Source organism: Neoarius graeffei, chromosome 15 (genome assembly GCF_027579695.1).
Source record: "Neoarius graeffei isolate fNeoGra1 chromosome 15, fNeoGra1.pri, whole genome shotgun sequence".
Taxonomy (NCBI): domain Eukaryota; kingdom Metazoa; phylum Chordata; class Actinopteri; order Siluriformes; family Ariidae; genus Neoarius; species Neoarius graeffei.
The window spans coordinates 54,774,179-54,797,151 of NC_083583.1; the positions used below are offsets into that span (position 1 = coordinate 54,774,179).

At 43.3% G+C, this 22,973-nt stretch overlaps 1 protein-coding gene across 1 annotated transcript in view; it reads right to left on the reverse strand.

The window, feature by feature from the left end:
• Nucleotides 1-22,973, reverse strand: part of thop1 (thimet oligopeptidase 1) — a 66,690-nt gene that overhangs the window by 34,133 nt on the left and 9,584 nt on the right. Inside the window, exon 3 of the mRNA XM_060941654.1 lies at nt 10,886-11,034. Coding sequence (XP_060797637.1) covers nt 10,886-11,034 — 149 coding nt within the window. The remainder of the gene's footprint in view (nt 1-10,885; nt 11,035-22,973) is intronic.

Genomic DNA, 22,973 nt, shown 5'->3' on the forward strand with positions numbered 1-22,973 from the left:
ACTACAGCCCCACCACTATAGCCCCACCACTATAGCCCCACCACTATAGCCCCACCACTACAGCCCCACCACTACAGCCACACCACTATAGCCACACCACTACAGCCACACCACTACAGCCACACCACTACAGCCACACCACTACAGCCACACCACTATAGCCCCACCACTACAGCCACACCACTATAGCCACACTAGATTCCTGGCACATATTTGTTTATCTTTACTAGTGGTTTGCAAAAGTAGTAATCGAGTCTTCACACTTCGTTTTAATTTGAAATACCACTGATATTCCATTTATTTTCTTTCTAATAAAAATAACATCAAAGCTGTCAAGGTAAGAAACATCTGCCTATTTGAGGTGATTGACACTGGCAAAGGTGAGTGGAAAATTATAAATTGTAGGTAGGCCTGTTGATATTAATAATATTAATAATAATTGTGTGCAGCACTTAATAAAGGTCAAATAAATAGGCCTATAAAATAAATACATTTAAAAAAACAGTGAAATTATAATATGAGCAATAGATCAATAGATCACAGCAGTTGTGCTGTGTCCTGCACGTCATTGCTCTCATCCATGGCCAAAGCAAAAAAACTCGAATTCTGACGCTTTCTCATTCAGCTGGTCATACACGTTGTCCCCCAAATCTTCGGTTCACCTGGTCATAGCAGGTGCGGAGAGACTCACCGCGTTGAGCGCATCCTTCTTGTCGGGACACACCTCCTCGGCCACAGCAAGCATGCATACTTTAACAAAGTCCCCATCAGTAAACGGCTTTCCATGGGTAGCTAGTAGGTGAGCTGCCTTATAGCTAGCTCGAACAGCAGCCTGGTTGATCTGGGTTTGGGGAAGGAATACATTCTGTTGTGCAGCCAGTCTGCATTTCATCCTCCGAATCCTGTCTTCTCTTGTTTGCTCTTGCAAACTAGCATACTCTTTGTGGCGGGTTTCGTAGTGACGACGCAGATTATATTCTTTGAAAACCGACACACTTTCTTTACATACAAGACAAACTGCACGGTCCTTACACTGAACGAACAAATAATCGGTGGTCCACTGTTGTTTAAAAAAAACGCACTCTGTCAGCTTTTCGCTGACCGCTAGCCATTTTGCTGTCCTGAACACTGACAGTTCTCTGCGCGTGCGCTGCCTGTCACTGCTTGATCGCGAGCATATGACGAAAATTTGGAAAATATGAATAGTTCATTTTATAACTAAATATCAATTTTAATTGATAAAATCAACAAAATACACGATGCAGATATGTTATTATTTGCCAAAAAGCAATTTAAAAAAATAGGCCATGACCACTTTTGGGGATTGCCTCATAGGGCCGGTTCAAGTGGTGGGGGGCAGAGGGGCTGGGGGGCCGGTCAAAGGGGGGTGGTGGGCCGGAGTCGGCCCGCGGGCTGTAGTTTGATGACCCCTGATCTAGAATTTCCGAGTAGAATACAAGACACCAATTCTGAGATTATTAAACCTAGTTCTGGATTGTGACCAATTTACTCTACGATGTCTTCTGAAGTAAAAATATCTGTCCATCCAGCAAGATAATTTCACTAGCATTAAGCAAGTTTCTCCTCAAATTCAGTTTTCAGTTTTTTTGCAGTGTATAATTAAGGGCAAAAGTTTGCACACCCTAGGGTTTGTAAATCGGGGAAAATTATCAAAAGAAGGTAAATTGAAAATGTCTCGATTGAAAAGATAATTCCAATTAAAATGACAACTCGAAGGGCACTCGGTAGAGTACCTCCGCCAAGCCACATATTATCAACATCAAAATCAAAATCACTTAAACACAGGATAGTACTAAAGCTGTACTCCAAATTTCATCAAAATCTGTTCATTATTTTGAGTTACACTGGGAACAGACAAAAAAAAAAAAATCCTGGATCCATATACATATCTGGATTTGCATCAAAATCTAATCAATTGTTCCTTGGCCCACCTTTCCTCAAAATTTCATCAAAATTCGTTCACTACTTTTTGACTTACACTGGGAAGAGACAAACAAACAAAAGGTGAAAACATAACCTCTTCCAACACAGTTGGTGGAGATAAAGATTCAATATAAAAGACAAAATTCGGGGGCGGCACGGTGGTGTAGTGGTTAGCGCTGTCGCCTCACAGCAAGAAGGTCCTGGGTTCGAGCCCCGGGGCCGGCGAGGGCCTTTCTGTGTGGAGTTTGCATGTTCTCCCCGTGTCCGCGTGGGTTTCCTCCGGGTGCTCCGGTTTCCCCCACAGTCCAAAGACATGCAGGTTAGGTTAACTGGTGACTCTAAATTGACCGTAGGTGTGAATGTGAGTGTGAATGGTTGTCTGTGTCTATGTGTCAGCCCTGTGATGACCTGGCGACTTGTCCAGGGTGTACCCCGCCTTTCGCCCGTAGTCAGCTGGGATAGGCTCCAGCTTGCCTGCGACCCTGTAGAAGGATAAAGCGGCTAGAGATAATGAGAATGGGATGAGACAAAATTCGATAGAAATTTTTTTTTTTGCCAAGATTACCATCTCAGTCTCTCGACCTGGGCTCTTTAATTCAAAGCTAGAATAGATTGGATTGTTACTGATTAGACATGGTTTGCTGTTGTCAAACTTGTTACCAAGACAACACTCGCCCGTGGGGGGGTTTGGTTGTGCTCTTGCTGAAAGAAAACACGCCTACTGAACAAGCAGCTTACAACCCTGATTCCAAAAAAGTTGGGACAAAGTACAAATTGTAAATAAAAACGGAATGCAATGATGTGGAAGTTTCAAAATTCCATATTTTATTCAGAATAGAACATAGATGACATATCAAATGTTTAAACTGAGAAAATGTATCATTTAAAGAGAAAAATTAGGTGATTTTAAATTTCATGACAACACCACATCTCAAAAAAGTTGGGACAAGGCCATGTTTACCACTGTGAGACATCCCCTTTTCTCTTTACAACAGTCTGTAAACGTCTGGGGACTGAGGAGACAAGTTGCTCAAGTTTAGGGATAGGAATGTTAACCCATTCTTGTCGAATGTAGGATTCTAGTTGCTCAACTGTCTTAGGTCTTTTTTGTCGTATCTTCCGTTTTATGATGCGCCAAATGTTTTCTATGGGTGAAAGATCTGGACTGCAGGCTGGCCAGTTCAGTACCCGGACCCTTCTTCTACGCAGCCATGATGCTGTAATTGATGCAGTATGTGGTTTGGCATTGTCATGTTGGAAAATGCAAGGTCTTCCCTGAAAGAGACATCGTCTGGATGGGAGCATATGTTGCTGTAGAACCTGGATATACCTTTCAGCATTGATGGTGTCTTTCCAGATGTGTAAGCTGCCCATGCCACACGCACTAATGCAACCCCATACCATCAGAGATGCAGGCTTCTGAACTGAGCGCTGATGATAACTCAGGTCGTCCTTCTCCTCTTTAGTTCGAATGACACGGCGTCCCTGATTTCCATAAAGAACTTCAAATTTTGATTCGTCTGACCACAGAACAGTTTTCCACTTTGCCACAGTCCATTTTAAATGAGCCTTGGCCCAGAGAAGACGTCTGCGCTTCTGGATCATGTTTAGATACGGCTTCTTCTTTGAACTATAGAGTTTTAGCTGGCAACGGCGGATGGCACGGTGAATTGTGTTCACAGATAATGTTCTCTGGAAATATTCCTGAGCCCATTTTGTGATTTCCAATACAGAAGCATGCCTGTATGTGATGCAGTGCCGTCTAAGGGCCCGAAGATCACGGGCACCCGGTATGGTTTTCCGGCCTTGACCCTTACGCACAGAGATTCTTCCAGATTGTCTGAATCTTTTGATGATATTATGCACTGTAGATGATGATATGTTCAAACTCTTTGCAATTTTACACTGTCGAACTCCTTTCTGATATTGCTCCACTATTTGTGGGCGCAGAATTAGGGGGATTGGTGATCCTCTTCCCATCTTTACTTCTGAGAGCCGCTGCCACTCCAAGATGCTCTTTTTATACCCAGTCATGTTAATGACCTATTGCCAATTGACCTAATGAGTTGCAGTTTGGTCCTCCAGCTGTTCCTTTTTTGTACCTTTAACTTTTCCAGCCTCTTATTGCCCCTGTCCCAACTTTTTTGAGATGTGTTGCTGTCATGAAATTTCAAATGAGCCAATATTTGGCATGAAACTTCAAAATGTCTCACTTTCGACATTTGATATGTTGTCTATGTTCTATTGTGAATACAATATCAGTTTTTGAGATTTGTAAATTATTGCATTCCGTTTTTATTTAAAATTTGTACTTTGTCCCAACTTTTTTGGAATCGGGGTGGTACAATGCAGCTTAAGTAAGAGCAGTTCGTATATCTAAGTGATGAATAAACCATTTAAGAAGAAGCAGCATCGAGTATGAATCTTGCCTAACTACAGTACTTTATGTTGGGGAATTAAAAGAGGATGAATGCGAGGCCGTTTTGTTTTGTTCCCCCGCCATTATTAATATCTTCTACCACAGTGCTGTAGAATTCTCAAATCTGATTGGTCCGAAAGGTCACGTTCTCTAACAGCAGCTCTGACACGGCCTCTCTCTACGGAGCTGCATTTCATCTCGTTAACTTTAAGACAAAGTGAGTGAACGACTGGAATAACGGGAACACACTTTTTTGCAGAAGTTCCACTAAACGAAACTGTCAATGTAACTATAAATAAGCGCAAAGTATGACGTGTCGTCCTTAAATAAATTAAACCTGTTGGAAAACTGATGTGGTTTAAGAGGAAACTAAACACCGGAGAGTGTTTCTTAAAACTAATCAACTCTGAGGGATTAAAGGTCATAGGCAAGGGTCGGAGGTGAAACATAGAATATCAACTTTATTGTCTAGAAGAACGACCCAAAAAGCGAATTCAATTTTCCTAGTGTCTACTTTGCACCCTAAAATTGAATAAAACGGTTAAAATATACTGTTTTGCCCAATTTCCGAAGGTTTGTTTACATCTCACTTATGCGCACTTTCACCGCCAGGGGACCGTTGTCATGATGTCGTTTAAGCCAAACAGACCGGGAGCAGTTCTGTGTTTACTGGGGCCGTCGTGGCTCAGGTGGATAAGGCGCCATACCATAAATCCGGGGACCCGGGTTCGATTCTGACCCGAGGTCATTTCCCGATGCCTCCCCATCTCTCTCTCCCGCTCATTTCCTGTCTCTACACTGTCCTATCCAATAAAGGTGGAAAAGCCCAAAAAATCTTTAAAAAAAAAAAGTTCTGTGTTTACTTGCGAACCAAGCACATGTGTACGGACTTTGGTCGTGAGAGGTTGTGTAAAATGTCTGATAGCGATAGCGATTTTGAAGTCGGAACTCTCCAAATTGAATATCGAGAGGTGAAACCATATATGTATGAACCTATGGCCGTTGCGAAGCAATCGGTGAATGTGGCTCACTGGTTTGACCGTGTGGCCTCGGAATCGGACAGCAATTCGGCTGACTCTGATCACGGTGACCCCGGACCTCAACAAGACTCGCGCCCAAACGATTTATCCTGGTAGTTATGATAAATTCTTACTTTCATCGTAATACTAAATAAGAGCCTTTTGAAGAATAATTAAACCGCCTCCCTAGTGGATATAGGGAACGATTACTTGACAGTGCGCCGGTAGGCCACATTAGCCTGCCATCCGCGGCATTATACTATTTATAGCCTACTCTAAGCCAGGGCTCGAAATTAACTTTTTTTCTTTGTGTCCCCCAGTGGTCCCGAATTCTGTGTTGTATTGTCCCGAATGGAAGCAATAGTGTCCCCATTTTTTTCCTCTCTGAAATAACCAGTGGTTAATATTATCATATGAAGTTACTATTATATTTGTAACTATGCGATTTTGAACCCTTTATATCATTTTTACAATAAGTCACAAAACACAAGTGACACATGTCCTATACATCATCTACTTCAAAATTACAGTTATTGCATTTTCAGTTTATTAAACTTTGGCGATCTCACTGTATGAATAGATACCCGTTTATTTAAAGGGGCCAACTAGCTCATTCAGAAAATGTTTCAACTCACTACATCTGCAGTACACTTTAGTTGAAAATAAGACCCCTTTTATGTTCATTTCATCTACTTATACCTTGAATATCTGTTGGCATATATAAGGCCAACTTATCATTTTCACCATTACCGTTATCCATTTTTATGTAATATACCTGTTGCCCCATTCAGAGATGTTTTGAAAGCCATCAGCCATACCATCAATGGATGAAATGCCCTTGAGCAAGGCACCTACCCCAACATTGCTACAGGGACTGTAACACTGTAAAAAACACTGTAAAGTCACTTTGGATAAAAGTGTCATATCATATAAGTGCAAACAAAGCAATGTAATGCAAGTTTTTTTTTATTGTAACCTTTAGTCATAGAAATCATTTACATTATTTACAGTGCTTAATTTCATTTTCTTTGACCTAGATAAATTTCCCATTCATTTCTATGGAATTATTTGAAAAACTACACACATTTTCAAACATCCGCTGCTCTGGCATGCTTTCACCTAGAGACATGATTCAAACTTTAAAACGTAGAGAAACTTCTCCTCTGTGGATCTGGCATTCAACTTTTTGCTAGGTTCTATACTTTTGGCTCAGACCCAGCTCAAACACCATGTGGGTTCCTGGAGAAATTCCGGCTTTATAATGGGTGTCTATTGCGTTACACACCAGTGCAGCTCGTTAAGTTAGGCCCAATCCCAATTCTAATTTCTACCCCTCCCCCTCCCCCTTCCCCTTGGCCCTTCCCCTTGAAACTGAGCTACAAGGGATAGGGCTTGAAATTCAACCCCTACGTATTGGGATAGCCCTTCAACGATCGCATACGTCATCACGTACCTCCGTCAGCGTTTACGTTAGCAAAACGCGACCAAATGCGTCATTGGCTGCGACCAGCCGCTACAGTCAGAACCAGAAATCTCTGCTGGCAGGGTGTGATTTGTTAACTAACACCACTGAATGGGATATCTTTGGCGCTTCGTGCACCACATCCGACAGAATGAGGTGTCAGAACACTCATGTAAACAATAAAAGCGAGAATAACAGAACAAAACGTACGCAGTCAAGCAACCGAAAACAATACTCACTCCCAAAGCTTTTTAGCAGCAGCTTGGATTTCAGAAATCGCTGCTCATTCTCAGCTCGAAAGCGAATCAAGCGGCGTGTTTCCTCTGGATAACAACTTAAAACACGTAAATAATGGAGAAAATACATTTATGACAATCTTTCGCTGCGGGAACCGCCATCTTTCTGAAATCCGCATGAAATCTCGCTGAAATCCGCATGGCATTGTGGGAAATCACTCAAACCCCTTCGTTCGGAGTCAGCTCCAGGAAAATCTCCGTTTGGAGGGGTACAGAAGCCCTACCCCTTCCCCTACCCCTCCGCGTTAACTGGGATTGGGATACCCCTACCCCTTCACGTGAACGCGCAAAATGGAGGGGAAGGGCCAAGGGGTAGGTCCAAGGGGTGAAATGGGATTCGGCCTTAGAGTGTAGAGAGCTTGGAAAAATAGCTCAAACTTTCTCATTTAAACTGTGCTTTCAGCCCCAATTTTCAGTCTACACACATAATTTTCTCAAAAGTAGTAGCCACACTTGTCTTGATTCACACAATGTGTCTACCTACACGATAGGACTTGCAGTTTTTGAACGAGAAGCCTGAAAGTGAGGAGAGGACAGGCGCGCAGCCCCATAGACTCACATTATAAACGTGGCTGCGCTTTGATTGTTAAATCAGAAAAGTCACTCGTTTTTAACTCGCTCTAGTGTCCTCAATTTTAACACTACAGACAACAAAAGTACATCAGTGTGTTCAGGAGACCCTTGTGGCACTCAATGTGAAATAATTTTGTGAATATCTCCTTCCGTTTTCGTGTAAACCCCCGTTGTTTGGAGGGAGCGCTCTGACGGAAAGCTGCCCTTTTTGTGTGCCCCTCCCCCACCCGCGCGCTGAGCAGAGAGAGACAAAAATACAGTCCAGCTCAGCTCCGGCAACTGTGACTGCTACGCGCACTGCATCACTCTCACGATTTCCCCCGGGGGAATTGTCGTCTCTAGATCTATTTTTTTTCCATTGTCCCGGGATTGTCCCAGATATGATAATTTTGTGTCCCGATGACATTTTTTATGGTCCCCGGGACGTCGGGACACCGTTAGTTTCGAGCGCTGCTCTAAGCGAGGAAATATCCCTTTGTTTCATTTCCACAATGATTGTACAGGATCCCTCAGGATTCTTGACTTGTCAATTGCAAGCACAAGTAAAAATGTTTCCCTCCAATCTTCTCCTTTTTGCTTGAGCGTTGCTGCTCCATTTCTTCTTTGCTTGATTTTGTTTGTCACGCGCACAATCCACTCTCTCCGCCTCGTCTCCTCTTCCGGAAAAAAACAACACTCTGGCTTCACGTGCACAATTCACTCTTGCTGCCTCGTCTCCTCTTTTGGAAAAAGCCAACCCACTCGCTCCGGCTCTTCTCCTTTTTCGGAAAAAGCCAACCCTCTCGCTCCGCCTCTTCTCCTTTTTCGGAAAAAGCCAACCCTCTCACTCTGCCTCTTCTCCTCTTTCGGAAAAAGCCAACCCTCTCGCTCCGCCTCTTCTCCTCTTTCGGAAAAAGCCAACCCACTCGCTCCGCCTCTTCTCCTCTTTCGGAAAAAGCCAACCCTCTCGCTCCGCCTCTTCTCCTCTTTCGGAAAAAGCCAACCCTCTCGCTCCGCCTCTTCTCCTCTTTCGGAAAAAGCCAACCCTCTCGCTCCGCCTCTTCTCCTCTTTCGGAAAAAGCCAACCCTCTCGCTCCGCCTCTTCTCCTCTTTCGGAAAAAGCCAACCCTCTCGCTCCGCCTCTTCTCCTCTTTCGGAAAAAGCCAACCCATTCTCTCTGCCTCTTCTCCTCTCTCGGAAAAAGGTAAAAACTTCTTCCTGAAACGGTCCCATTGTTACAGTTCACTGCACAACAATAAGGCATGGGGTTTTCTTTGGAAATTCCTGAACGCACGTCTGAACTCAAGCCGAACGGCAATGTAAGTAAACGGAAGTGGACTCAACTCAAGCGGTTTGTTTGGCTTAAATGATGTCACGTGCCGAGTGGTCACAAAAGTAGCCGAACAGAAATTCTCCGTGACCCGCGCTAACTTATTTTAATTATTACTTATTAACAATACTTCTTGGGACCAGAAGAAAATTACAGAGGGTTTTTTAACATATAAAGTTTCAAATGTGCATAAAATTAAAACCGTTGCCTATGAGCTTTAATAGTACCTCCGTATCGTTCTAATTATTTTCCTGGTTACCATTAAAGGCGGTCTCTTAATTTTCCCACAGCTGTGTCGGGGTGAATTTTGAATCACTCTGAAGGGGTTTATTTTGGAATAGTGACCATCTTGCTGTACGTTATCCTGCTTATTACATGGCTACTTACTAAATTAATAGTTTGACAAAATATTGACTTAAACTTTATTTTACTGCTCCTGTTAATGATATGGTCCATAGTAACGGTCTGTGCTCAACTGTTAGCCTTAGTAAAATGAACGACAGATGTAGAGGTTTAGTTCTAGTTTACTACAAGTAGCAATCGGGTCAACTGCCTCGGATCATGAATCTGCCATGGTAATTATTAACATTTGCTAATGTCTCATTAAGAACCGTAACATCGCTCTGACGTTAATGTAAACTAAACGAACCTATGAAGTTCGATGTAGTCGATGTTGTGTTCTAGAAACGGCACTAAAACTTAGCTTCGAAGCCACAAAATGCAACTTTGATGGAAAAAATATATAATAAATTGCGTCTCTCTCTTCACGTCGAAAGAAGGAGGAAAGTTTTGCTTGTTTTGACATGGAGAATTATTAACACGAGGAAATACTCATAATTCGCAACTAAAAAGACCGCAGCTACACTGGCAGCTTGAACATGCTTTCTAGTGTGATCGTGTTGCGCTTGCGCAGAACGGTGTCAGTCCTGCGCGCCTTATCACGTGCACCTGAAGGCGCGCCTTGGGTGCGCACGCCTAATGAGCTCCGGCACGCGCACCGTTAACAAAGAACACCTGTCTTTAATCAATGAACTACGTTTGGGCTATTTAAGGACCCATGCAAGGACGATACGAAGTATTACGCCGCGTCTAGGAATGCGAAAAATCTGAAAAATACATTTCTCCATTCAGAAAACCGGAGATTTTCAAGAGTTTTGTCAAATATCCGGATTTCCGGGTAAATCCGGAAGACTCCTCTCATTATCTGTAGCCGCTTTATCCTGTTCTACAGCGTCGCAGGCAAGCTGGAGCCTATCCCAGCTGACTACGGGCGAAAGGCGGGGTACACCCTGGACAAGTCGCCAGGTCATCACAGGGCTGACACATAGACACAGACAACCATTCACACTCACATTCACACCTACGGTCAATTTAGAGTCACCAGTTAACCTAACCTGCATGTCTTTGGACTGTGGGGGAAACCGGAGCACCCGGAGGAAACCCACACGGACACGGGGAGAACATGCAAACTCCACACAGAAAGGCCCTCGCCGGCCACGGGGCTCGAACCCGGACCTTCTTGCTGTGAGGCGACAGCGCTAACCACTACACCACCGTGCCGCCCAATCTGGAAGACTTTCATCTATAAATGGGGGGAGGGGAGCGTAGCCCAAAATAAACAAACAAAATAAAGAAACTAGACAAGCGCAAATATTTTTTTAACCTGTAACTTTCACACACATGAATGACGAGACCAAGTCACTCAGGAGTCATAAAGGAAGCGTCGCAAGCCTGAAGTCCATTTTTGTGTGACTTGGGCTCGAGTTGCAAACTCGACTGAGCGTCTATGTGTTCAAGGAACTCATTTCTGAACTCAATTAACCAAATCCATGGACTACAGCACCAGAGAGTCAGAGAACCAACCTGAAGAGCGACAATCCTCTGGTACACGTCTTCCCTCATGCTCATCTCTACATCGAACTCGGAGAGCTTCTTGTCGGACTCGGTGCTGGCTGCGCGCACGTCCTTACAGGGGAACACGTGCTGAGGGAAATCCAACATGTTCCTCTGGACTGAAAAAAAAAAAAACACCCAGAAATGTGGGGGTCATTCAGAGTGTTTTAGATGCTGAGATGTTTAATTATTCATCAAAGGACCAAACATTGCCTCTTGAAATGGAAAAAAATGGAAATCTGAAGCTTTTATATCATGGATGTTATAATTTACTGGTACAGATGATAGTCCAAAAAAAAAAAAAAAAAAATGAGGTAAGACTGCATTTCTATACTGAAGGCAAGGCAAGTTTATTTATATAGCACATTTCATACACAATGGCAGTTCAATGTGCTTTACAGAAGTAAAAACAAAAACAGTAAACAATAGAGAAATAAAATTACATAAAATAATTTTATTTTTATTCTAAAACAATTAATTAAAAGAATTAAAAGAAAATAAGAATTAAACAATAGTAGAAATAAAATAATAAAATGAAGTAGAAGTTCAAATAGGAGGAGAAAAAAAAAAGAAACCAGCAGAATAGAATAAAGAATAAAATAGAATAAAGTTAAAATTAAAGTAAATTTAAAACATGCAGAGAAAGTAAAGATTATAAAAAATGTAAAGACGACAATATTAATTATTTAACAGAAAGCATCTGAAAACAGCTTGGTCTTTAACCTAGATTTGAAACTGCCAACAGCAGGAGCATTTTTAATGTCCTCTGGCAGTTGGTTCCAACTGAAAGCTACAGTTGAAGCTTTCTGGCAAGTTTATTTATAACAACGCTTTTCCGCAGTTATAATTTCTCTATGTTCACACACACTGGCCACTTTAATGGGAATTTATTCTTGATTCTCTGATTCCTATTCCTGCAGGACTGGAACCCAATGTGGTGTTCTGCTATCGCATACTGAGTGTCATAGTTCGTTGCCGGAGTCCCTGCTTGTATTCAGTGCAATATGTATACTCTTCCTACTTACTGAGGTGACATTGGGCATACCCAACAACCTGTGTTTTCTCCCCCCCTCCCAAATCCATCCCTCTGAGTTACATGTCGGTCCTGGGATCGAGATGCTGACCTCTTCTGCTCCTCGGACCTGCCTGATCTATCCTGGTGCCCTGTGTCTGGTTGGAGTCTCATCGCATCGCTCCTGTAGAGGACGGCCCATACGGACAGTTGAAAGTCACACCTGGAAGACGCTCTGGACTCTTACAGTACTGCTTTTATGTCTGAGGACTACAGTTGACTTGCTAACTTTAGGACTGCAGTTGTCATGAACAGTTTTGCACTCAAGTTTCCATCAATGAAGAGTTTATAACATCAACGAAACTGACTTCATGTTAAAACTTAACGTTATAGCCATGTTGTCTGTTGTTGCCCAAATGAGGATGGGTTCCCTTTTGAGTCTGGTTCCTCTCGAGGTTTCTTCCTCATGTCGTCCGAGGGAGTTTTCCCTCGCCACAGGCTTGTTCATTGGGGATAGATTAGGGATAAAATTAGCTCGTGTTTTAAGTCGTTCAAATTCTGTAAAGCTGCTTTGTGACAATGCTTACTGTTAAAAGCGCTATACAAATAAACTTGACTTGACTGAGCTGCTTTTCTGCTCACCACAGTTGTAAAGAGTGATTATACGCGTCATGTCTGAAGATTCTCAGTCATCCAGGTCATAGTAACTGTGGGTGGTAAAAGAGAGCAACTGGACTTGCTTGAAGATTCCTGAAGACGTTTCACCTCTCATCCGAAAGGCTTCTTCAGTTCTGTCTGACTGGTAGGGAGCAGGTATTTATCCTCTCATGGAGGACAGATGAGCTTTTCATCCATGAGAGGATAAATACCTGATACTCCCTATTAGTCAGACAGAACTGAAGAAGCCTTTCGGATGAGAGGTGAAACGTCTTCAAGAATCTCCAAGCAAGTCCAGTTGCTCTCTTTTACCACCCACAGATTATACGCGTCACTATATCCTTCCTGGCTGCAGCTCAAACCAATCTGGCCGTTTTCCCTCTGACCCTCTCTTATCGACAAGGCGTTTGTTTCCACCCACAGAACTGTCGCTCACTCACTCAATGTTTTTTTTTTTCGCACCATTCTGTCTGTGCAAACCAGTGGCGGCTGGTAGTCTTTCAAACAGGGGAGGCTGGTCGGTTACGATATTTCCAGATTTTAAAAGAAAAAAGAAAAAACACATCAATTTTGCCCATACTCTTGCCTCTGATCTGGCTGATTGTTGGCAGGGTCACAAACTGTGAAATAACAGGTTCTTTTGGCCCATTAGCCTACTGTCCAATATACATGGTGGTGGTGTTGGGGGGGGGTATATTTTAACATTTTATATTTTAAAATTGTGGCATGTTGTTTAAAAATTGATCATTATTGAAAGCAGCTCTTTGTCAGGAACCTCAGCAGTAACAGCAGAGTGTTCTGGAATAGGCACAAGCACTGACCTTGGGGAGCCAAACATAGAGCTGGGTGCCACACATTTCATTCAATGACACTTTCCCTATATTTTACTTATTTTGACTGAGAAATGTTTTATTGACAATTTTGATAACCCTTCATTTTTAATCCAGGTCTGTAGTGTGAAATGTTCTCGGCTGTGTTTTTGTTTAAAAATGTTTTCCAAATTGTAGCTGTGTTTAATTCATCTAATCTCATCTCATTATCTCTAGCCGCTTTATCCTTCTACAGGGTCGCAGGCAAGCTGGAGCCTATCCCAGCTGACTACGGGCGAAAGGCGGGGTACACCCTGGACAAGTCACCAGGTCATCACAGGGCTGACACAGACAACCATTCACACTCACATTCACACCTACGGTCAATTTAGAGTCACCAGTTAACCTAACCTGCATGTCTTTGGACTGTGGGGGAAACCGGAGCACCCGGAGGAAACCCACGCGGACACGGGGAGAACATGCAAACTCCGCACAGAAAGGCCCTCGCCGGCCCCGGGGCTCGAACCCAGACCTTCTTGCTGTGAGGCGACAGCGCTAACCACTACACCACCGTGCCGCCCCTGTTTAATTCATATCCAGAGAAATATATATTCCAATATAATATACTCAGCATAAACATTTTAAATAGATTCTATATTTTTGGTCCATCCATGACATATTACTAAAGTAGCCTATTTACTGTTGTTGATGTGGGTCACTTGCTGTTAGCCAATTCACTTTCTCGTACCAGCAGAGCTGAAAGGAACGAGTATTATTCCCTACCTTTTTCACCAAGTCAATTTGAGGCGTTGGTCTACCCTGCTCTTTAATTTTAATTTTTTCCTCGAAAGGAAGACTGGCAAATGGCTTCGCCAAAATTAAATCAGCAATGCTCGGCCTCCGTGTGCAGCTTTCTTGCTAGCTGACTAGCCCCCTCAAGTTCAAGTTCAGTCACTCAAATAAACGACATTTCTGGAACTAAGATAGCAAACTTGACAACACTATATTTACACTTTATTTACAATGAAAATATATACAAACTAAAAAAGCTGGTAGAAACCGTATGTAATGAATGAAATCGAAATGTAAGCTGAACTCTTACAATACACCACAGCACTTGCGAATCCGCATGGGACTGAACTGAAATTCACCGCTGCCTGTCTATAGTTGAAACGAGCTGTCAATCAAAGAAAATATCCGGCTGCTTTCACCAATCACCAGTCTCCTTGCGGAAAGCTTTGCCATGTCCCTCCCACTGTGAGGCTGGGACTCCGTGGGTGGGCGTTTTCGCAGTATTTGTCCAATAATCGTCTTGCATTTTGAGATTGAAAAGCGCAGAGCTCCCAAATGCCATTGAAGTCCACTGAGGCTGGGCTGCATCGCGCTGTCACGAGGGGGAAAAACTCACGCACACATTAGGCGAACTGGGGAAAGTTATAACGGAATGATTTTGCACTGTAGTTGGGTTGAGCACATATATTTCTATGATTCTGGATCTGAAATAGCAATGTTATAACTTATAACGTTGCTATTTCAGATCCAGAATTTTTAGAGGAGGCTGAGCCTCCCTCGTTGTCTTAGAGCAATCGCCCGTGGTGCAAACTCTAGAGACTGCTGTGTGTGAAACCCCCAGGAGATCAGCAGTTTCGGAAATACTCAAACCAGTCCATCTGGCTCAATCCAACACCCATGCCACAGTGAAAAAGTCACACTTTGAGATCACAATTTTTCCCGTTCTGATGTTTGAACATTGTGAACATTAACTGAAGCTCTTGATTTGTATCTGCATGATTTGACGCATTGTGCTGCTGTCAAGGGATCGGCTGATTCGAGAACTGCATCAAACAGCAGGTGGGTGTTCCGAATAAAGTGGCCGGTGAGTGTATACTGCTACAGTGCTTACAAGTAATTAGACGCAAACACTGTAGTTTACTGCAAACTGTGACAAAAGCTTTAGGATGAATTCCAATGGTTTCGACCTTGCAGGGCCTCTGCTTTTCCAATAAGCAGTTCCAGAAAGCATTGCTGTGTGGGGGCCGGTTAGCTCGTCTTTATGGAAAAGTGCTGATTGGTGTATCCCGCTGCATACAACTCTCCTGCCAAATCAGCTCGTTTCGCCCCCTCCACTGTTTACAATGTTGACTGAGAAACCTGAGATGCAACTTTGCTTTAAACCAAACTCGTTGTGTAAAATGACTTCCTTTAAAGGTCCCATGGCATGAAATTTTCACTTTCTGAGGTTTAACGTTAAAATGAGTTCCTCTGACCTTCTTAAGTCACCCCAGTGGCTAGAAATTTCATAATGTGTAAACCAAACTATGCCCAACATTTGAGAATGGCGCGTCAAAACGGCGCGTTGATAAGCTCTTCCCTTTACTACGTCAGCAAGGGAGATGATCCCCACGCCCCCCCTCTGGATTCCCACCCACTGTATGGATTGCCCGCCCAGCTGTAGTGAGGAGACCATAGAGGGAGGACACAACAACATGGCATCGCCTAAGCGAGCGAAACATGGAAGTTGCGCTGTACATGGATGTGACAACACAGAAAAGAGTCTGTTTTTACTGCCGACGGGAGAGCCCCTGAAGACGCAGTGGCTTAATTTTATTTACTCCAATAATACGCCGTCGAGTCTACCTAAGACGGTGTATGTTTGTCGGAAGCATTTTCCTGAGGAATGTTTCCACAACTTGGGACAGTACAGGGCAGGTTTTGCACATCAACTGTCACTGAAGCCTGGGTCCGTACCAAGCATCCCTGCCGCATCAGCCACAAACACCGAACAAGTAAGTGTATAACTGTTAAGTCGTTTTGCCGTGTTTTAAAATCGGTGCCACGTTAGCCTTGCAATGGCTACATTAGCTGTGCAGCTAACCGCTTCCTGCAGTTAGCCAGGTAATCTGCACTACAAAACCAAAAAGCATGCAGCATGCTCTGTTATAATAGCCAATCAAAACAGTTTTTACAAAGACACCCACATTCTTTTTTTTAAGTCACTCGTTCATTTTATTTGTTTGTTTGTTCAGTAAAAACCCAAACATTTGTTGAATTTATTTTATTTCCTCGCGTCGCACCTTAATGACGTCAGCGCGCTGTATTTTTCCCTTCGCGGTTTGTTCCTTCTCTCTCGCCATAGTAAGACACCCACATCCGCTTGTTCTGACCCACTGGAGGTAGCGTCACAGTGCTGTTAGCCAATCAGAGGTAACACGTTTACATGTCATGAATATTAATGGTAAGAACCGCCCCCACCCTCTACCCTTCCCCGCCTCCTGCTTCTCATTAGCAAAACGACGCACTGGGAAAAGCGCTGAAATGGGGCTTTCTCCCAGGAGGCTATATCTACGTGCCGAGGGTTCATTTCGAGAAAGGCTGCGGATATAACATCCGGAAACCTCCACGAGCCCGTTTAAAGCATCAACAAACCACCATGCCATGGGTCCTTTAAAACCAGAGTTTACATCTTGAATGTCGTTCATGTTCATAGAATGTTGAAAGCTTCATTAAAGTGTATGTAATGCCTTCAAATGAATAATACATCATTAGTAACAACCAAAATGAATTAAGAAAGCAGGGGGGGAAAACAATATAAATTATTTTATCATCAAGCAGAAAACTGTCGATAAATCACTGCTTCCGGATCCTGGAAAAAGGCAGCCTTGTCTCAGGGCTCATCTCGCATGATGTCACGTGTGGAACCCTGGGTATCCGGGTCATTTTGGTTCATCTGACTCTGTGCTTGTTTACTCGCTGAATTCGGGATATTGTTGTTGGAACCTTACAAAAATAATGATGTGAAAGCGCTGCGTTGTGTTTGGATGTTCAAATCCGTATACAACAGGACATTCAGTTCACGAATTTCCGAGAAATGACACTAAGCTAAAGCGATAGTGGGTGAGGTTTGTGCAACCGAAGCGGGCAGATTTCGTGTCGCCTACTACTACTACTAATTTTTTCCGCGGTGCGGTTTTCATCAAATCCTGCGCTCTGATTGGCTAGCGAGCGGGTCCGTATCCTACGGTAAGGACCCCAGTTACGGACCTCTGGCGACTCGCTCGTTCACAAGAACAAACATAGTAGCATTTTTTGTCAACATTTATCTTTTTTTTAATGAGATTTATTTATAAGATTATCAAAAATCTTATAAATTTTTGCCAGCATTTCTCAGGAGAATAGCATTAATTTTACAGCATGGATAGCGATAACGACAGTGTTCACAGCGAAAGCGAGTTTTACTACCCTGAGGAAGAAGAAATAAGTAAAAGAAAACATTTCAGGAGAAAGCTAAAAACCTGTAACTTGCTAACGCCGAGCAAAAACATGGCTGAATCCTGAATGATTCCTCTTTGTATAAATAGGGGACTACATAGGTGGCAAAATGTAGTTTTTTTCCTGCCATGGAAGTGCACTTGTATACCGAGGAGGAAGCCATTTGCATTACAGCCGTGAATGAGGATTCAAAATGGCGGCTCGGCTCGGTTTTCCCTTTCGGGCGCTCTCGTTTTCTGTTAGAATTTGGTAAAGAAAAAAATAAATATATTATTTACCAGCTTAAGGTCGGTCCGTATGGTGAAATACCGTGACCTCGGCCTTGAATACTGACCTCGGCCCAGAGGGCCTCGCTCAGTACTTTCAAGACCTCGGTCACGGTATTTCACCATACGGACCTCCCAGCTGCTAAATAACATATATATCTGATTCATCAAGTGTTCACCACCACCAGAATGACCACATGGGAATTACTGGAGCAAAAAAGAAACCCATTTATTTGATAAATGACATTTGATCTGACATTCGGACAGTTTGTCGATCCCCCATTATCTCTCTTACACACACACACACACACACACACACTGCACCAGACGCAGGATTATGAGCAACATTTACACCCTCGCGACATCCGATCTTATCATATCTGATGCACTTTAACAGAAAGAAAAATGCATGCGTGCAATCATCATCATTAATTATTAACCGAAACGTGCTAAATGCTCTCAGATTGCAATATTACAAGACTTGATTTGTTTTTAGTTTTGTTCAGGAAAACATGACGAAAGGTAACCACTGTGTTCTACACATCTCTTTCTATCTCTCCATCTCGCGCACTCTACAGAGGAAGACTGTCGTGAACTGAGTGAACTGTCAGTTTCTCGTCTTGGGGGCTCGAAAAGATCACCATTTACTCTGGAATATCCTTGATAATCATCTGCCCCTTCATCCGACATACAGTTGTGGTCAGAAGTTTACATACAGTGACATGAATGTCACCTTGGATATGAATGTCATGGGAATATTTGGGCTTTCAGACATTTCTTTGAACTGTTCTTTTTTCTGTGGCAGAATGATTGTACAGCATACAGCTTTAATTAAAAAAAAAACACTAGAATTTGGTGCACAAGTTTTAATTTTCTTTGGGTTTTCTGAAATCAACACAGGGTCAAAATTATACATACGCTCACTTAGATTATTAATTCAGAGGTGCTGAAACTTCCAAAATGTTTCTTATCTTGCCAAGGCCGAGGTCTCTTAACTTCCTGTTAGTGATCATGATTGACTACAGCTGGTAGCTTCTCTGTGCCTTCATAAAAAGGGTTTGTTTACAGCACTCATTGGATTGACCAACACACAGTAAAATGGGAAAGTCCAAGGAGCTCAGTGCAGATCTGAGAAAGAGGATCGCAGATATACACAACTCCGGAATGTCTCTTGGAGCCATTTCTAAACAACTGCGAATTCCAAGATCAGTTCAAACAATTGTATGCAAGTTATTGTGAGGTGTAGTCACTTTGCCAAGCCACTTTGCTTCAAGAAAACCCAAACTGTCACCCTCAGCTGAAAGGAAATTGGTTTGGATGGTCAGGAACAACCTGGGAACCACCATGGCACAGCCCTGCCATGAACTGGAAGCTGATGGATCACTGTCTACAGTTCAGATCACCATGGACTAAGAGGCTGCTATCCAAGAAATAAGTCCCTGCTCCAAAATTGACACCTTCAAGCTTAACTAAAGTTTGAAGCTGACCACACGGACAAAGAAAAAGCCTTCTGGAGGAAAGCTGTATGGTCAGATGAGACAAAGATTGAGTTGCTTGGCCACAATGACCACCATGTACAGACAGACACTGTACCAGCTAGTGGTGGTGGTAGGATCATCATGCTCTGGGGCTGTTTTACTGCCAGTGGAACTGGTTCATTGCACAAAGTGGATGGAATAATGAAGAAGGAGGACGACCTCAGAATTCTTCAGCATAAACCATCAGAAACTTGAACACGACTTGGGAGTTACAACAGGACAATGAACCCAAACACGCATCAGAGCTGGTTGTGGAGGATAAAGCAGGCTAACATTAAGCTTAAAACAAGCCCTGACTTCAACCCTATTGAAAATATATGGACCGTGCTAAGTCGAGTCCATGCCAAGAAAAAAAAAACAAATTTAGCTGAACGCTACCAATTCTACCATGAAGTGTCGTGAAATATCCAACCAGCCGGAAGCTTGTTCATGACAAACAAAAATGTTTGATCAAGGTGAATCTTGCAAAGAGACATTTTACCCAAATATTCAGTGTGCTGGATGTATATTTTTATGCCTCCGCCACCGTAAGGTGCAGGAGGCATTATGTTTTTGGGTTGTCCGTCTGTCCGTGCGTGCGTCCGTCCCGAAACCTTATGAACACGATATCTCAAAGGATAATGAAAGGAATTTCACCAAACTTTCACCATTTGTGCACTTTGGGACAAACATGAACTGATTAGATTTTGACATCAAAAGGTCTAAGGTCAAGGTCACTGTGAGGTAAAATGTCTGTTCGAGTACCTTGTGAACACAATATCTCCAAGGCAAATCAAAGGAATTTCACCAAACTTTCACCATTTGTGCATTTGGGGACAAAGATAAACTGATTAGATTTTGAGATCAAATGGTCTAAGGTTAAGGTCACTGTGAGGTCAAATGTCTGTCCGAAAACCTTGTGAACACAATGTCTCCAAGGCTCATGCAAGTAATTTCACCAGGTCAAGATTACTGTGAGGTCAAATGTCCATCCCCAAATCACAACTTAATAAGGCGTGTAGTCTACCGGGCGGAGGCATCCCCATCGACGCCGTTGGCGTCGAGTTCTGTCTAGTTGACCCTGTGTTGATTCCAGAAAACCCAAAGAAAATCAAAACTTGTGCACCAAATTCTAGTATTTTTTTAATTAAAGCTGTATGCTGTACAGTCATTCTGCCACAGAAAAAGAACAGTTCAAAGAAATTACTGGAAGCCCAAATATTGCCATGACATTCATCTTGAATACGAATTTCATGTCACTGTATGTATATGTGGCAGCGGGGACGTGGTCAAGCGTCGGTCTGTGACCGGAGGGCGGAGTCAGGGAAGGTAAGTGGCAGAATCACTGCACCTGATGTTGGTTAATCTGTGTTTGTGTGTCTTCCCCAGTGACCGCGCCCTATATGAAGAGAGAGAGAGCAGAGGAAGGAAGCTCTCTCCCCAACCAGACGACTGGTGTGTGTGCGCGCGCGCGTGACTAGAGAGAAGAACGTCTGAAAAGACTAAAAATAAAGAGTTTGTGGAACTTAATTCTGGCCTGCTGTCTTTGTGCTCCACCCATGCGAACTGTTACAGTAAACTTCTGACCACAACTGTACTGTATAAAAATCCCAATCACCATCACCCCTTTGGGATCTTCCGGTTCAGGCTCGGCAGGTTCTGTGAAAATCGGCTGAGCTTACTGATTTTCCATCAATTTATGGCCTTTTGGATCAGCTATGGTTCGACAACACATGGTCAATCAATAAAACGATTGTTGCTTGGCACAAGGAAAAAAAAAAGTGAGGTTTAGAGGCATCACATTCACCTTAAAGGAACAGTCCACCGTACTGCCATAATGAAATATGCTCTTATCTGAATTGAGACGAGCTGCTCCGTACCTCTCCGAGCTTTGCGCGACCTCCCAGTCAGTCAGACGCAGTCAGACGCGCTGTCACTCCTGTTAGCAATGTAGCTAGGCTCAGTATGGCCAATGGTATTTTTTGGGGCTGTAGTTAGATGCGACCAAACTCTTCCACGTTTTTCCTGTTTACATAGGTTTATATGACCAGTGATATGAAACAAGTTCAGTTACACAAATTGAAACGTAGCGATTTTCTATGCTATGGAAAGTCCGCACTATAATGACAGGCGTACTAACACTTTCTGCGCGCTTCGGCAGCGCATTGATATCTGAGCTCCGTATCAATGCGCTGCCGAAGCGCGCAGAAGGTGTTAGTACGCCTGTCATTATAGTGCGGACTTTCCATAGCATAGAAAATCGCTACGTTTCAATTTGTGTAACTGAACTTGTTTCATATCACTGGTCATATAAACCTATGTAAACAGGAAAAACGTGGAAGAGTTTGGTCGCATCTAACTACAGCCCCAAAAAATACCATTGGCCATGCTGAGCCTAGCTACATTGCTAACAGGAGTGACAGCGCGTCTGACTGACTGGGAGGTCGCGCAAAGCTCGGAGAGGTACGGAGCAGCTCGTCTCAATTCAGATTAGGGATGGCGAAAACTACAAAAAAAATCTTGACCGACCACCGAGCCTCATTAGCCGGTTAACCTATGAGTTTAAAATTCTAGAATTGGAATTATTACAGGGATGCAAACGGCGCGCCTTTTGGCGGATGCCGCCCTCTCCACGGCTGAATCGCGCAGATCCGACCTTCCTTTCCCAAGGGGGGGCGTTGGAGCGTCCGACCACAACTTCATCAAAGCAAATTCTGCATATAAGCAAATGCCGCCACAGTCCACGAAACACAGGAAGTACAAGCACGAGAAGAAAACAGCAAATCAGAAAGCCGCGCCCGCGCTGAAGCCGCGCAAAATTTAATGTGCGCATTCTGATCTACTGATTGCGCAGCTTCCGTGCAAACGCGTGCAGCCCCCCGATCCACTGCCCTCCTTTCACACCCCCCACGCCTCATGGACTGCAATGGCACCCGCCTATTTAGTACTTTTAATACAGAATCCACCTTGAAATTACAATCAGACACTCCAACGGCCCCCCCCCCCCCAAAAAAAAAAACAAACGGATCTGCGCGATTAAAAAAAAAGAAGTCGGCATCTGCGCCTTTAGTTTGTGTGGAGAGATATGATCTGCAATAACATGCATTGTTGGCTACAGACCAAAACATACTTTCAGAATGCACTGGCCAAGGCAGGACTAAACTCCATGTGCCTTCTAATAATAATTAAAAAAAAAAACAATAGTAATTTGTAAGCTAAAAAGCCGGTGTCTACACTTTTCTTTCACCGAGTGGCAGTTGGGCGGGACATGACTGAATGGGTGTTTCTGATTTGTCAGCTGTCTTTAACTAGGGCGGGACATGACTGAATGGTTTGTCAGCTGTCCGCTCCAAAATCGGCAGCTTCAAAACGATTGATTTTTTTTTTTAACCGACAACCAAAAAAAATTAACCGGTTGACGTTGATTCAGTCAACCACCGGTCAAACGGTCATCGGTTAACATCCCTAATTCAGATAAGAGCATATTTCATTATGGAAGTACAGTAGACTGTTCCTTTAAGAAGTGAG